At 29.2% G+C, this 13,932-nt stretch overlaps 2 protein-coding genes across 8 annotated transcripts; both read right to left on the bottom strand.

Annotated features, from left to right (window-relative positions):
• Positions 1-1,409: 1,409 nt before the first annotated feature.
• LOC141532098 (uncharacterized) lies at positions 1,410-4,278 on the bottom strand. Of its 2 annotated transcripts, XM_074250270.1 has the most exons (4): positions 4,000-4,278; positions 3,685-3,882; positions 3,140-3,488; positions 1,410-2,020 (listed from the first exon to the last, which is right to left on the bottom strand). In XM_074250270.1, the coding sequence occupies exons 2-4, from the start codon at positions 3,856-3,858 to the stop codon at positions 1,845-1,847; spliced, it is 699 nt and encodes a 232-aa protein (XP_074106371.1). In that variant the 5' UTR covers positions 3,859-3,882; positions 4,000-4,278; the 3' UTR covers positions 1,410-1,844. The 2 variants fall into 2 exon arrangements, with proteins under 2 accessions (XP_074106371.1, XP_074106370.1); XM_074250269.1 differs by having other exon boundaries at positions 3,685-4,278.
• Positions 4,279-8,350: 4,072 nt separating this feature from the next.
• On the bottom strand, positions 8,351-13,648 carry LOC141532102 (uncharacterized). 6 transcript variants are annotated; one of them, XM_074250276.1, is made up of 7 exons: positions 13,510-13,648; positions 12,184-13,023; positions 11,953-12,079; positions 11,227-11,842; positions 9,318-9,434; positions 8,988-9,084; positions 8,372-8,900 (listed from the first exon to the last, which is right to left on the bottom strand). In XM_074250276.1, the coding sequence occupies exons 4-7, from the start codon at positions 11,352-11,354 to the stop codon at positions 8,682-8,684; spliced, it is 561 nt and encodes a 186-aa protein (XP_074106377.1). In that variant the 5' UTR covers positions 11,355-11,842; positions 11,953-12,079; positions 12,184-13,023; positions 13,510-13,648; the 3' UTR covers positions 8,372-8,681. The 6 variants fall into 6 exon arrangements, with proteins under 6 accessions (XP_074106378.1, XP_074106381.1, XP_074106377.1 ...); XM_074250278.1 differs by lacking the exon at positions 11,953-12,079 and having other exon boundaries at positions 9,318-9,553; XM_074250275.1 differs by lacking the exon at positions 11,953-12,079.
• Positions 13,649-13,932: the final 284 nt, after the last annotated feature.

Genomic DNA, 13,932 nt, shown 5'->3' with positions numbered 1-13,932 from the left:
CATTAAATATGATCATTGCTGAGCCGCTTTTATTATTATAACAATAACTAGTTAGTAATTATTGAAAATCTTACTAGCACAGATGACCCAGACAAACAAAAGAAATTGAATTTATTCATTCCTTAGCCGATTTGATTATATTTATTAAGGGGGAAAATACGTGTACACTGAAGAAAAAACTAACTTGAATCAAGAGAAAAATTCTTGAATCAAGAAAATAATTTTGAAGAGTTCAATTGTCTTCCATCAAGATGAAAAATTTTTAAATTAAGTAAAATTTACTTAAACCAATAAAAATTTCTTAGTTTAAGAATTTTTCTACTTAAATCAAGAAGATGAAATTCTTCAAAATTATGTACTTGATTCAAGTAAATTTTTTTTCTGTGTAGAAGGCCGTTTTCAAGCAGATTTTCATTAATTATTTGAAGGTATTAGAAATTTATATTATTAATTCAAACTTTTAGGTCATTTTATATATGTATTGAAGAGTAAAAATTTATATTTTGTAAAACTAAAATTAGAAATCTCGTAAAGATATCAGCTCATACATCTCGTAGGTAGGCATCCGACTTTAACAGTTGGTGTAACACATGGAGGCCACAATTTTTATCAGCAATCAATGGCACAGAAGTATAACCCATTTTTCCTGGCACGAATAGCCCAGACTTATATAAAAATTGTTGAATATGCTTATGGCTTAGTGAATTTTATCATATTCATTTACTCCGTTGAATAATTTTCAAGACTTTTCTTGGTGATGGTAATCCGTTATTAATCCGGAAAATCAATTATTACTATGCTATCCAGTTTATAATATTAACGAAGGCTAGTTGATCACTGGAAACATTTTCGGCGTGGATGGCCTAGAATGCTATAAAAAAAATACCAATCACCGCCAACTGCGATTCAATCAGTCTAGCCGTTCAAAATTTATGATCGGATTACACACACACACACACACGCGCGCGCGCGCGCGCGCGCAGACAGAATGCACTATTCAAATTTCACTAACTTACCTTTGCCTACACGGCTTAATTTTTAGTTATTAATTATATAAAGATTAATTAACAACGGTATTCTTACCGTTCAAACATTTTTGATGCTTGTACATTATCTTAATTATGACCATTACCTGTATTTTTCTTTTTCTTCCTATCATTTTCGTAGTCGAAATACATAATTTACATTGTAACTTACAGTTCTAGCAATAAAATAAAAATTGTTTATAATTAACAGGACCTATCTTCGCACGGATGGCCGAGTATTTCTTATCATTAATGACTCGTAATTGATACCCGGCCAATTGTATTTTTCAATAGAGATTTTAAAGTTTTTAATTATATTGAAAGTTATTTTGATAATCAATATTTTTAAAAATTAGATACCTATTTTTGGTATTTAGCAATTAAACTATATAATACAAAAGATTTTTTAAAATGTACGCATAAGACCGACACAGTTGGCCCAGCATAACTCTCTAAATCCACGTATGATCTCTTTTTATTTATAAAGAAGGTAGTAATTATAAAATTTTTGAGCTGCTGCTTCATTAGAATTTCTTACAATATCTCCAGGATTTGCAAATGCTTTTGGTGCATTATATACAGTAAATAATGCTGCAGGATCCGTTGAGGAGATAAGCTTATGCCTAATGTCCCGTATATGTTGCGTGATTGCCGATGGATTTTCAGGATCATTGATCGCTTGATACATTTCATATTTTTCAAATTCGTATTTTTCTTCATACGTATCTTTTGCGTTATCAATTAGTTTCTCGACAATTATTTTCTCATTTTCTTGCAATTCTTGCATATGGTTAATTTTCTTTATTTCTTCAATTAAATTCAATTCTTCAGTGCCTTCTTTTCTTTTTTTTTTAATATCTTGCCAGAGTTGGATATATTCTTCATTCTTTTTTCTTGATTCCGTTTTTTTTTGGGGGGGGGGGGTGGTACGTAGTTTTCTGCTTGTACAGAATACAGGTCAATGCGTGCCTCTCTCAAAATCATTATAAGCGTAGCTGTAAAACATAAATTATTAATCTTAATTACGGAACAATTTACATTTAATCGTTGCATCAGTGATGCAGTTATTGGCATTTTAACACGCAGTAAATAATTTTTTGTCATTCTGTAAAAAGTAGCTTTTAGTGTCAAATTTAAATATTTTAGTGTGTTGATTTAATGCGATTAATCATTTATGTTTTTGCATCGATACGCTTTTTGACTCAAAAAAATATTCTTCAATATTTAAGTAATACTTTTTAGTAGATTTCATAGAAATCTAACTATTGCATTGGTCCTCATGACGGAACTTTTGAAAAATTTTGCTACATTTCGACTATACTCGTCGAGCTGAGTCGGAAAATGCATATGGTTCAAAAGTTTATATATGTATGTATGTGTATGTTCATATATATATATATATATCAGATAAAACGCGGCTTGTCACGACGATAGCGTCGCCAATTCACAACGGATCTTTACCAAATTCAACATAATTATTCTACAGATAGATACCGAAGTGAAGTTCGTAGATGAGCTCAATCGGTTAAGTAATTTAGAAATGCCAGGATTTTAAAATTTTCAAAATTATAAATATTTATATTTCTTTACTTTCTTACACGTATAACTTTTGAATGGGATAACTTATCGAATTTCTGTAAGTTTCATCTGAAAACTCTTTGAATAAGCTTCAATTTGAGTACCATGTTATATGTATAGTCTCAAAATTATGGCCTATTTCGTTATGCTAAATGTGAAATTCGCTGTTGCATTCGTTTTACCAAACGTCATCCAAAATTTATCGTTGTGGTTTGAAAATTGTAATTTTTTCTGATTAATAAGAAATTATTATTATCGTTATCAATAAAATGAAATCTTCTTTCATTTCGGCTGCCGAATGATCTTTTTTAATGCTACACTAACACAAAGCTGTGTTACTTTTAACACAGAGTTTTGTTATTTTCACATAGAGCTGTTAGTTTAAACATAAAGCTGTGTTACACATAGATACTGTTGGATTAATACTAAGTTTGGGTAAAAAAAAGTCGGAAACATACTTTTTTCAGTAAAATTTGAAAAAAAATTATATACAGTGCAGTGAAAACTAAATAAAAATAAAAGTTTTTACAATTTACCAAGAAATTTGTTGCAATCTGGATGCTTGCCTACTAATTGATTCAGTTGACTGTGGTAAGACTCTATGACATTCGTCGTACGGTCCTCACTCTTTTCAAAACAAAAGATTTGCTCAGGCCCTTCTTTCCGTAACCATTGGTCATTGAAATACTCAAAATATTTGTCAAAAAAATCACCAAAACTTTCTGTAGCTTCTTTTTTAATGGCTTCATACGTTTTGCTAATGCAATTCGCAGGAAGCAAAGCTAAATATTTCAATAAACTGATTACATAGAAAGTTTCGGGATTTGACCACGTACTCGAGGATGTACTAACAAGTTTTTTGTCCCGTGCATTTTTTACTAGAGCCTATAAGATACATTATTTATTTATCAAGATTATGTAAAATGAGCATTAAAAACGGCTATACGGTATTCGTGGCACGGATTGCATGGACCGCACAGCCTTATCATACTTCGGTAAAATTACTAAATTGTTTACAACAATGTGATTGGATTTTACATTATTTTGTTGTTATATATGTTCTAAATAACCGTTTACTTACTTGGCTGTAATGAAAATAACATGTGCTAGTAGTAATTTCAGGATAAACAATTTTCAACGCATTCCGCATTGCAATCTCATGGTCCGTTAAGCTTTCTCGTGGTTGAAAATAAGGAAATTTAAGAGCAAAAAACCTAAATGCTTTTAAATAACACTCCTGTGCTTTGTTGGTCATTAAAACTCAAAAAACAGGAAGAGTCTGGAAAAATATTGTGCAATAGTCATTAAAAGCTGTCGTTTTTAACGATTAGTATAGTTGCGGTTACTGTACAGTACCGGTTATCATAGCAACGATTATTATAGTTATTAATAATACCTTTGCACATTCATTCGATGTTACTTTAGCTAAAATACTTAAAAACTGCATACTGCTGTTATTTTGCACGTTCGGCACGGTATCGAATGTTCCATCAACAAAAATGAGACCATTGAATGGACAGAGTTGTTCTACAAATTCTTCATCGAAGAAGTACAAGTTTGTGGCGGTGATCATCTGTTTTTTAGAGTTTTGTAGTTCAAATCTGTCCATTCCGGTACTCAGCCTGTATTTCTGTTCATTATGGTCATATTTCATGCATTTATTGTTCTTTTTTAACTCTAGAAATTTCCCAAATTCTTCCACTGAGCGGACGTTCATGCCAACGTTCAGCCGTTGCGGGTTCTCTTCGCGCAAAATGCGTTGAATTCTACAACGAGTCGTTGGATTATACGCCACTACAGAACTTTCATTTCCCATTCTTGGTTGAAGATAAAGATTAAGATGTTAGTTGATGTTGTGAATATAGTTAAAAAATAGCATTAAAAAGGTTGATAATTCAATCGTATAAATCTGCTTGTCTAAAATTTTTAAGAACAACTGTTCTCATGCAACTCTAAAAAAATAGCGCCAAAAGTTGATCAATTTTAGTCATTTTTTCACTTCTTTGGCTTCGTAAATTTTTTTAACTGGACTTTTCCATAAGACAAATAAATTAGCAATTTACTTCCAAGGCTTTAAAGAAATCGGTGTACTAAAAAAGTTAAAAATAAATAACGTACGAAAAGTTAAGAACATGTATTCAATGCGTTGGTTAAACCGATTATTGTTCTTTGAAACCCGTGCCATGATTTTTAATATTAATTTATAAACTAATACCACCCTATGCTCTGAATGTATACTTTTAGTTAGGCAGGATAGTAAATATATCAACTTCTTTCATAACTAATATTTTTTATTAAAGTTAAAATGATACTTTTTGATAAATAAAATAAAAACTAATAGTTCATATGACAAAATGATAAGCGTGCGAAAATGGAAATGTAATATCTATCTATATTGAAAGAAAATTCGTCTAAAACCTATCGTTACATTCACGGTAATCGTGGAACGGATGGCACGTCATCATTTGCCAGTGATTGTCATAATTTGTTTTTCTACCAATCTTTTCTCAATATATCCAATTTTATGTCATAAATCAGAAAACTTCTTTTTTGAAAGGTTTCTTAGTGTTGCATGACAACATTGAGGTATCGAAAATTTTTAACAAACACATCTACATGATTTTTTATTTTATTCTTCGCTTATGTTTTATATATACCATGCAGCAAAATGTGCGAAGCTGAAAACAATTATGTGCATCAGTGAAATTGTATTAATAAGCCAGCTATCGTTGTCTAAAAGATCAATGATGTCATCTTCAATTATTAGCATTTCTTATGAGTAGATAGAGAACAGATAGGAAAGCTGCATGCAATAAGATTAATAAGCAAGAAATTGTTTAAAAATGATGATTTTATTGTAACTTTTTATGTTAGTCATATAATTTGAATTTCAGTAAGCTAAGCATCATAAATTTATGACATATAAAGGTTACTTCAATTTAGCGGCGCGGTATAAATTTCGCGGCTTCAGTCCTGGAACACAACTCAAATCTTTGATGGTTGAAAAAAAATTATCAACTGTAACCAAATTTGGATTTGGATTATGATTGTGTTCATTGTCCGTGGCTGGTGAAAATTTGTTATTTTGAAAGTATCCGTGACCTGGACACCTAGACTTAACACAATGGAGGTGGCTACAATAACGAATATTAAATGAAATTTTTAGACATAAAAATATGCCAATCTTACACGAACATAAATATTCTCGTTGCACAACATAAGCCATATTAAGTTATAAAATATTGTTTTCTTTTACTTTCCTTACATCTGTTAATATATCTTTTAAATCTTGGTGAGAATGTTTAAATTATATATGGTTACTATTAATTGTACTTACATTTTTGTTCCACTCATTGTTCTTTTGGTTACATGATAAGCATAACCATCAAAGTGCCACTTTACGTATTTACTTTTTTGTTTTTTGTTTTTTGTTAAATTTTCCTTTTTATCATTTATAACACTCATTGTAAATTAATTTTAATTTTTAATTGATAATTAATACGACCAGAAGTTTCAAGGCATTTAGTACGTTTAACCTTAGATTTTAGACAATGCAGAAACGCTAATGACATTGATCAGTATTATAAGAATAAAATTTTAATGAAAACCGCCGAAAAGCGGGGTTGGAGTAATGTAAACAGAAAGCACATGCGTACTAGTACGTAATTTAAAATTTGATTTTACAAAAATTATTTAGGTCATAGTGAGTCACATAAATTTTAATTTAATACTTATCTGAATACTTAAAATACTTTTTAAAAAATAATATTAGACAATCCGTGCTAAGATAGGTCCTGTTGATTATAAACATCTTTTATTTTATTATTAGAACTGTAAGTTATAAATGTAAATTATGTATTTAACAATCTAAATGATAGGATGAAAAATAAAAATTCAGGTAATGTTTATAATTAAGACGATATAAATGCATCAAAAACGTTTAAAATTTCCTTTTTTATTTTCTTTTGGTACTACCGGACTATCTGTGCTGAAGTATCTTCCGATATTAATGTACCTGCTCTTATTTCTATAGTATTACTGGTGTCATACAATTTGATTGTAATTCTTAATCATTAATTTAGCTGCAGTTAATAGCTACATTTGTCATTAAAAACAAATTTGGGATCAGGGGAAATTTAGAACAAAAGGGAAAGGGAAAACCGTACGGGAATTTTTTTCGGTAACCGAAGAAATAATTCAAACAGCCCAGACTTTGTTATTCCGGCTTAGGCGAGCCTCGATGCACGACGTTAAATTTCATCAGAATAGGATTTATAAATTATAACGGCCTGGTACCCATAATAATACAATATTTTATTAATAAGTCCGGGCCATCCGTGCCTAGACATTTTATGTAAATTTTCAGCAGTCATTAATGTTTATAGAATAATTAACCTGACGTTGAATAAATAAAACTTTTCTTTATCATTTTAATGGCATACATTATTGACTATTTAATTTCTAAAATAATATCGTTCAGGTAGATAGAGTCTTACATTATCTTGTAAGGAAATTATAAAGGGAAAGGGCCAGCTATTGTTCAATTATTAATATTATTATTATTATTATTATTATTATTATTATTATTATCTGAATTCTTACTATTACTTGTTATAGCTAAATTACTGTTACTATGTTTATTATAATTACAACTTATTCCTATTACTACAGTCATTACTTTATTATTTATGTTACTATGATTAATAATTGGTTGAACTCCATGTATTTATACCAAACTTTTCCAATATTATCTTCTGGTTATAAACTAATTAAAATTTATTGTTTCTCTTAATAATTTTTAGTCTTGCAAATATATCATTGTAAAAAAAGTTGTTTTCATCTCATTTCCTGAAAATTAAATTTTCAACAGATCTCTACATTGTAAGGTTCTAGGAAACGACCCTAACTATTTTTACGAATGTGTTATCGCGTTTATATGTATTTGTGTAAGTGTGTGTGATCGTATATAAATTTTTATCGGACTTAACGATAAATTAAAAAAAATAGTCTACTCAAATAAATTTGGCACGGATAGCCCGGATAAGCGTAAAGTAAAAAAGTTATATAAAATACTTGAGTATAACATTGTGCAATTATATCAGCGATTGAAATTATATTTAAACCATAATTAATCAATTAGTTATAATTAATAAGGGTATTCGATTAGTTATTCATTAAATACTCGATGATATATTCAATGGCAAATTAATTAAAAAAAAAAAAAAAAGTAGATTTGGACATGCTATTTAACCAAAAGATAAAAATAATACTTTATTTATTACAAATTTTTATCAACATTGTGTCAACTAAATATTTTTATTGTGGAACGTAATTTTCATTTTTAATTTTCGTTCTTCATAACTTATTGCAGATATAGTTCGTGATGAAAGCAAACCGTAGAAAGGTGTATCTAATCTATGGATTTTTGAACCTCAGCTGTACTAAAAGGGCGCGTAATTTTATTATATCGCCGATGAACTGGTAGACGTATTTATGGATAAAAAATTAAACATAGAATTCACAGAGCGAAAACGGCGTATGTCTTTAGTTATGTGCCATTTTTGTTTGAGGAATTCGAAAATTTTATGCATTTAAGATCAAAAGACCGATAATTTTTTTTATGTATTTATTAAATTGTTTTATTTTGTAATTTTGTAGCTGTTGAGCAAAAAAAATTAATATTAAAGATATTATTTTAATGAATTTTGAGGAAAAAAAATCACCACAGTTATTTTACGGTACAGAGAAAACATAAAACTATTAAACTATTTGTTAAAACAGTTAAACTATTTATTAAATAATATAAAAAATATCAAAATGTTTCCAATTTTACATCTTATATAATAAATTTTATCAAATAATAATAATAGTAGTAATAACTATTTTTTTGCAGCCAGCAATACCTATAACTGCATGAACGCAGCTTCAGAAAAATATTTTTTAAATTTCATTAAATCGAATTTTAAATGATTTAATACGTTATTTTTATCGATTATTAGAAGATGATGCGGCTGAAGTACTAGTTTATTGCTTAAAACACTTGTGAGATCCACTTTAGGCCGTAAATTTTCCACAAACTCAATGAAACCGGTCAACAGTATGATGAGGATCAATTCGACTTAATCTGATGACAGCTTCTTTCATTATCGCTTTCCTATTCACTATATTATTTTCCGGATTTCTTGGCAGAACAGTTCTTCGTGTTTGTTGACTTCGTTTTCTCATTGTTTCTCGAAGTTCGACGGCAGCTTCAAATAACAATTGCCGTTGTTTTGTACTCCCACGTCTACCAATAACCTAATATCAAAAGAAAATAATTAGGGTTTATTTTTCAATTCAAGAAAGCTTAGTTTTTTGACAAAAAAAAATGAAAAATATACTTACAATGGGAGGATGATTATGTTCTGAAACAAAATCATCGACCACCAAATTTTGTTTATGGGGAGACGTACTTAGAATTAAGCGAGACTCACAATTATCACTGTAAATATAACAAGTAACAAAGTTTAAAACGATTTGCAGTTAACAAAATGTAAAGAAATTAATATGATTTCCATCGGAAAAAATAAACGTGAATATTAACCCTGAATAAGAAATCTAATTGAAAACAAATTAAAAGCATCTTATTTGAGCTTTATATAGATATACATTTAACATAAAAGTAGTACTAAATTTGAAAAATACAAAAAAAAATATCATTAATTCCATACTTACGGCATGTCTTCATCATGTTTTGCGCGGGTTGAGCATTTGTAATGTATTCGGTCGTAAATTAGATCGGGGTTGAAATCGACATAGTCACGTTTTTTGTACACTTTCACCAACGATTCACTAACGAAAACATTAAATTTATTTTTTTTTCTTCATAATTACGAAGCCATTTGTCCAAATTTTGATATGAGTTAAAGCGATTAGGAATACCGTAAAATGTATTTGCCATATTTATCTCTCTGATATTTATGTCAAAATAATATGGAAAGATATAAACAAAAAGAACGGACAGATGATATCAAAGCAAAAAACAATAGGTTATATTATTAAGATGAAGTTAGTATCAAATAGAACTAATGGCGCGTAAATGATAAATTGTTTGAAAATTATAAAACAACAACACACTAGAGTGGAGGATAATAGAAGAATCAATGATGAATGAAATCTACAATAAAGTAAGATCTAAGATAATTCCAGCTTTTAATCAGTTACTTAAGCTACACTGTGAAAAATTTCCATTAAATTTTATTACGCGTGCATAATAACGCCGGACTATAACAAAACTAGTTCAAAATTTACAAGTTCCCATAGTAAAACGTATGCGCATAGGACAAAATCGTGTAGTTTGCGCATACGTTTACTATGGGACACTTGTAAATTTTGTTCCACTTTTCTTATAGTCCAGTGTTACTATGCACCCATAGTAAAATTTAATGGAAATTTCTTTACAATGTATATATCTTTCATCAAGACGAAAAATGAATCTTATGTAATTATACATAACTGTCAAAAGTCATTCATAGTCCTTACTGTAAATATATTATTTCATATAAAGTAAATTGATTGGATATGAAAAAGGATCCGAAAAAATATATCAAAGTTATGTGAAAAAACAGTTTCTTTGTTTTTCTTTCGTTCATGATATTTTTCGAACGAATGAACCGATTTTGACCCGATTGGTCGCAATCGCCGTGGTTTTTTGAGCTTTAAAGTTGATTAGTTTTTTTAATTGATCGATTAAGCTGTTTCAAAGTTATTTCAAAAAAACCACACATCAAAAAATTTTTTTTTTGAGTTTTTTAAGATTTCTCAAAATCTATCCAACCGAATCGGTTAAAACTCTCAAGAAATCTAAGTTTAGCGAAATTCTTTCAAATGCCGTCAACTACGATTAAATCAGTCTAGCCGTTCAAAATTTATAATCGGATTACACACTCTCTCTTTCTCTCTCTCTCTCTCTCTCTCACACACACACACACACACACACGCGCGCGCGCGCGCGCGGTGACACCATCGTAAGAGTAGTCAGAGAAGCTTTGTGTGACCTTAAAACGTCAAAATCTAATAAAAACTCGATTTTTTAAAAATATTTAATTTTCCTAGCGGGAAGTTATAAATGATTTATTTTTATCAAGTTATTGTATGAGAATCCAAGGAGGGAAATCAGCTTTCGAATTTTTCCAAATTTGAGTATATCTTGATTTCTTTCATCACAGTAGATGTTACGGAAAATATTTTTGTTGACCAGTTTCCTTGAAAAAAATATTTACTGGACAAGAATGATGAAGATCGCCGGACTATCCGTGTTAATAAAAATATATGAGTTTTAATTGGGTCAGTGCAAAGAGTGCAGAAGAGTCGAGACTTTTACACTAGTATCATTAAATTTAAGTATATATCTTTCCTTTCGGTCACGGTAGATGTTTCAGGATATAATTTTGTAACTGGTGTCCATGAGAAAAAACAATTACTTGACAGAAATGCTGAAGATCACCGGGCTATCCATGCCATTAAAAATATTGTGAATTAACAATATAAGAGAAACAAAAAGACAGGAATAAATATTCATTATAAGAAGAATTTTGCTCAATAGTAAATAATTATTACAATAATTGAATGTCTGTATACTCACACATATTTTTTTGTTAACGGAAAGAAAACATTGTTTAATCGTATCTCCGAAATACTCTGAAAAATGTACGTACACAAATGTATTTTAGCACTATTATGTAAATAAAAAAAGAATGTTATTACAGACATATGATAACTTTTTTCTTTTTCATTTTCCGCTAAGTACTCCGATATTTATATTGATAACTATTCTTGTTTAGTATCTAATTATAAAAGAGCATTGACATTTTTATTACTTATTTTCGCATAGTAATTATTAATTTGAAAAATATTCATGTAAGAAGCGACCAACTTGCCCCACGTCATTATGCGAGTGCTAGCCTGTCTACAACAAGCGCGGAAAAGTTGAGTCTTCTATTCTATTGTCATTAAAATAAATATATTTCTCTTTTTCCCAATTCAGTTGATGTTTCAGGTCTAAATAAAAGTAATTAGTTGACAGAAATGATAACGGTCGCCGGGCTATCCGTGCCAAGATAAAAAAATAAATCCATATCGAATGTCTATAAGAATCACGGAAAAGTTAAGTTTTCTACGCTATTCTCATCAAATTGTAGCCTATTTAGCTTTTTCACATTAGAGTAGTTATTTCGGACATCGTTTTGTAGACCGGTTACCTAAAAAAAAATAATCACTTAAAAATTATAAGGGTCACCGGGCGATCCGTGCCAATAAAACTATATAGATTTTTATTGTTTTTTGAGGAACACTAATGGGTAAAATTTACCACAAAATTTTTATTGTATTTTCGTATATTTTACTGCCTCTCATCACAGTAGATATTCCGAGACATATTTTCGGCAACCTGTGACTTCAAAGTTATAAACTTTGCAGAAATAACAAAGGTCACCGCGCTATCCGTGCCGGTAACAAAATATTAATTACAATCAATTATCTATTGTAATCGCGGAAAATGTAAGCTTGTTATGCTCATATTATTAAATTGTAGTATATTTACCTTTTTCGCTTTACAGTCGTTATTTTGCACACACTTTTATCGAATAGTTTTCTTGAAAAAAAAAAAAAATAAATAAATAACTTGTCATAAGTGATAAAGATATCCGGGTTATCCGTGCCAATAAAAAAAATATGATTTTGTAAAATTTGCTAACAAATTTTTTTAAATTTGAGTAGATCGTGCTATCTTTCATCACAGTATATATTCCAGGAAATATTTTTGTAGACCAGTTTCCTTGATAAAAATAATTACTTGACAAAAATGATAAGAGTAGCCGGGCTATCCATGCCGATAAAAATATATGAATTCTAATTATGTACGAGGAGTGCAGAAAAGTCGAGTCTTTTATCCTATTATCCTTAAGTCTTAGTATATTTTATATTTTATATTTCTCTTTCTCCCAACACAGTAGATATTTCAGGACATAATTTTGGCAACCATTATCCTTGAAAATAATTAAGAATTTGCCATAAGTGATCAGAGTTTCCGGGCAATCCGTGTAGATAAAATAATATGGACTTATATTGTTTTTAAAGTGGCTCCAAGAAGTAAAATCTGTTCTAAAATATTTTTAAATTATACTATATCTTTGTTCCTCCTATCACAGCAGGTGTTCTAGAAAATATCAATATAGAACGGTTTCCGTGAAAAAAATAATAACTTCACAAGAATGATAAAGATTGCCGGGCTATCCGTGCCCAAAAAATATATAGATATCAATTGTGTTTGCAAAAGGTGCAGAGAAGTCAAGTTTTTTATGTTAGTATCAATAAATTTTAGTACAAATCTTGCTTTTCCGTCACAGTAGATGTTGCGGGACATAATTTTGTAACCGGTGTCCTAGAAAAAAACAAAACGCATAGTGATAATAACAGATAATTTAGACTGATTATTACGGCTTACTGATGCCAAGAAAAGTATTGAAATTTTATTCAGAGGACAGAATTAATATAATTAAATTGGCTGAGCCATAAAAATATTTAATAATTTTTATATAAGTCTGGGCTATCCGTACCAGAAAGTTTTCCAGTAATTATTAACTAGCCTTTGTTATAGTTATCTGAATGTATTGACATTATTCTTCACAAAAATTATAGAATGATACAAATTAGTCCTTTTGCTCTCGGTTGTCCATTCTTCGGTGTCGTTTTAAAATTATCAACATAATTTTTATATACCGTGAAAAAATCACATTCGAAGGAATTGTATTGTAAATTAGCAGCGAATACGTGTTTATTAATGATCGTATCTTTTAAAGTTTTATTATGATAAGATAAGATTGGATTATTAAAAACTACTGAATAATTAAGAAAAATGTTTACTTACGAAAGTGATAGCATATATTAAATCCAATTTTTGAATATTTTTATAGTACACTATAACAATTATATATTATTATACTCCAAAAACAGAAACTTTTATAAATTTTGAAATCATGCCAATTCAAGTGATCACAGGATATTGAAATTGGAATGCTTATATTTATAACAAAATATTATTTTTATTTCTATTTATATAACCAAGATTTTGTTGATGAGTAATAATTAATCACGAATAAAAATATTTCATGTTTCAAAGTTTATGAATATTATTTTTCTTTCCTTACGGATTCACACAACCGATCAGCTATTATTATTATTATTTTCAATTTCTCACTCCAAATTAATTTACATCTTTCGGAAATTATTTATTTAAACTATTATAAACAAATCCACTATATAATTATTTAAAATATCAATGATTGTATGA

Source organism: Cotesia typhae, unplaced genomic scaffold (genome assembly GCF_013202065.1).
Source record: "Cotesia typhae breed Kobodo isofemale line unplaced genomic scaffold, CoteBio_Ctyphae contig_56, whole genome shotgun sequence".
Lineage (NCBI taxonomy): Eukaryota > Metazoa > Arthropoda > Insecta > Hymenoptera > Braconidae > Cotesia > Cotesia typhae.
This window is presented reverse-complemented; position numbering and strand designations above follow the sequence as displayed.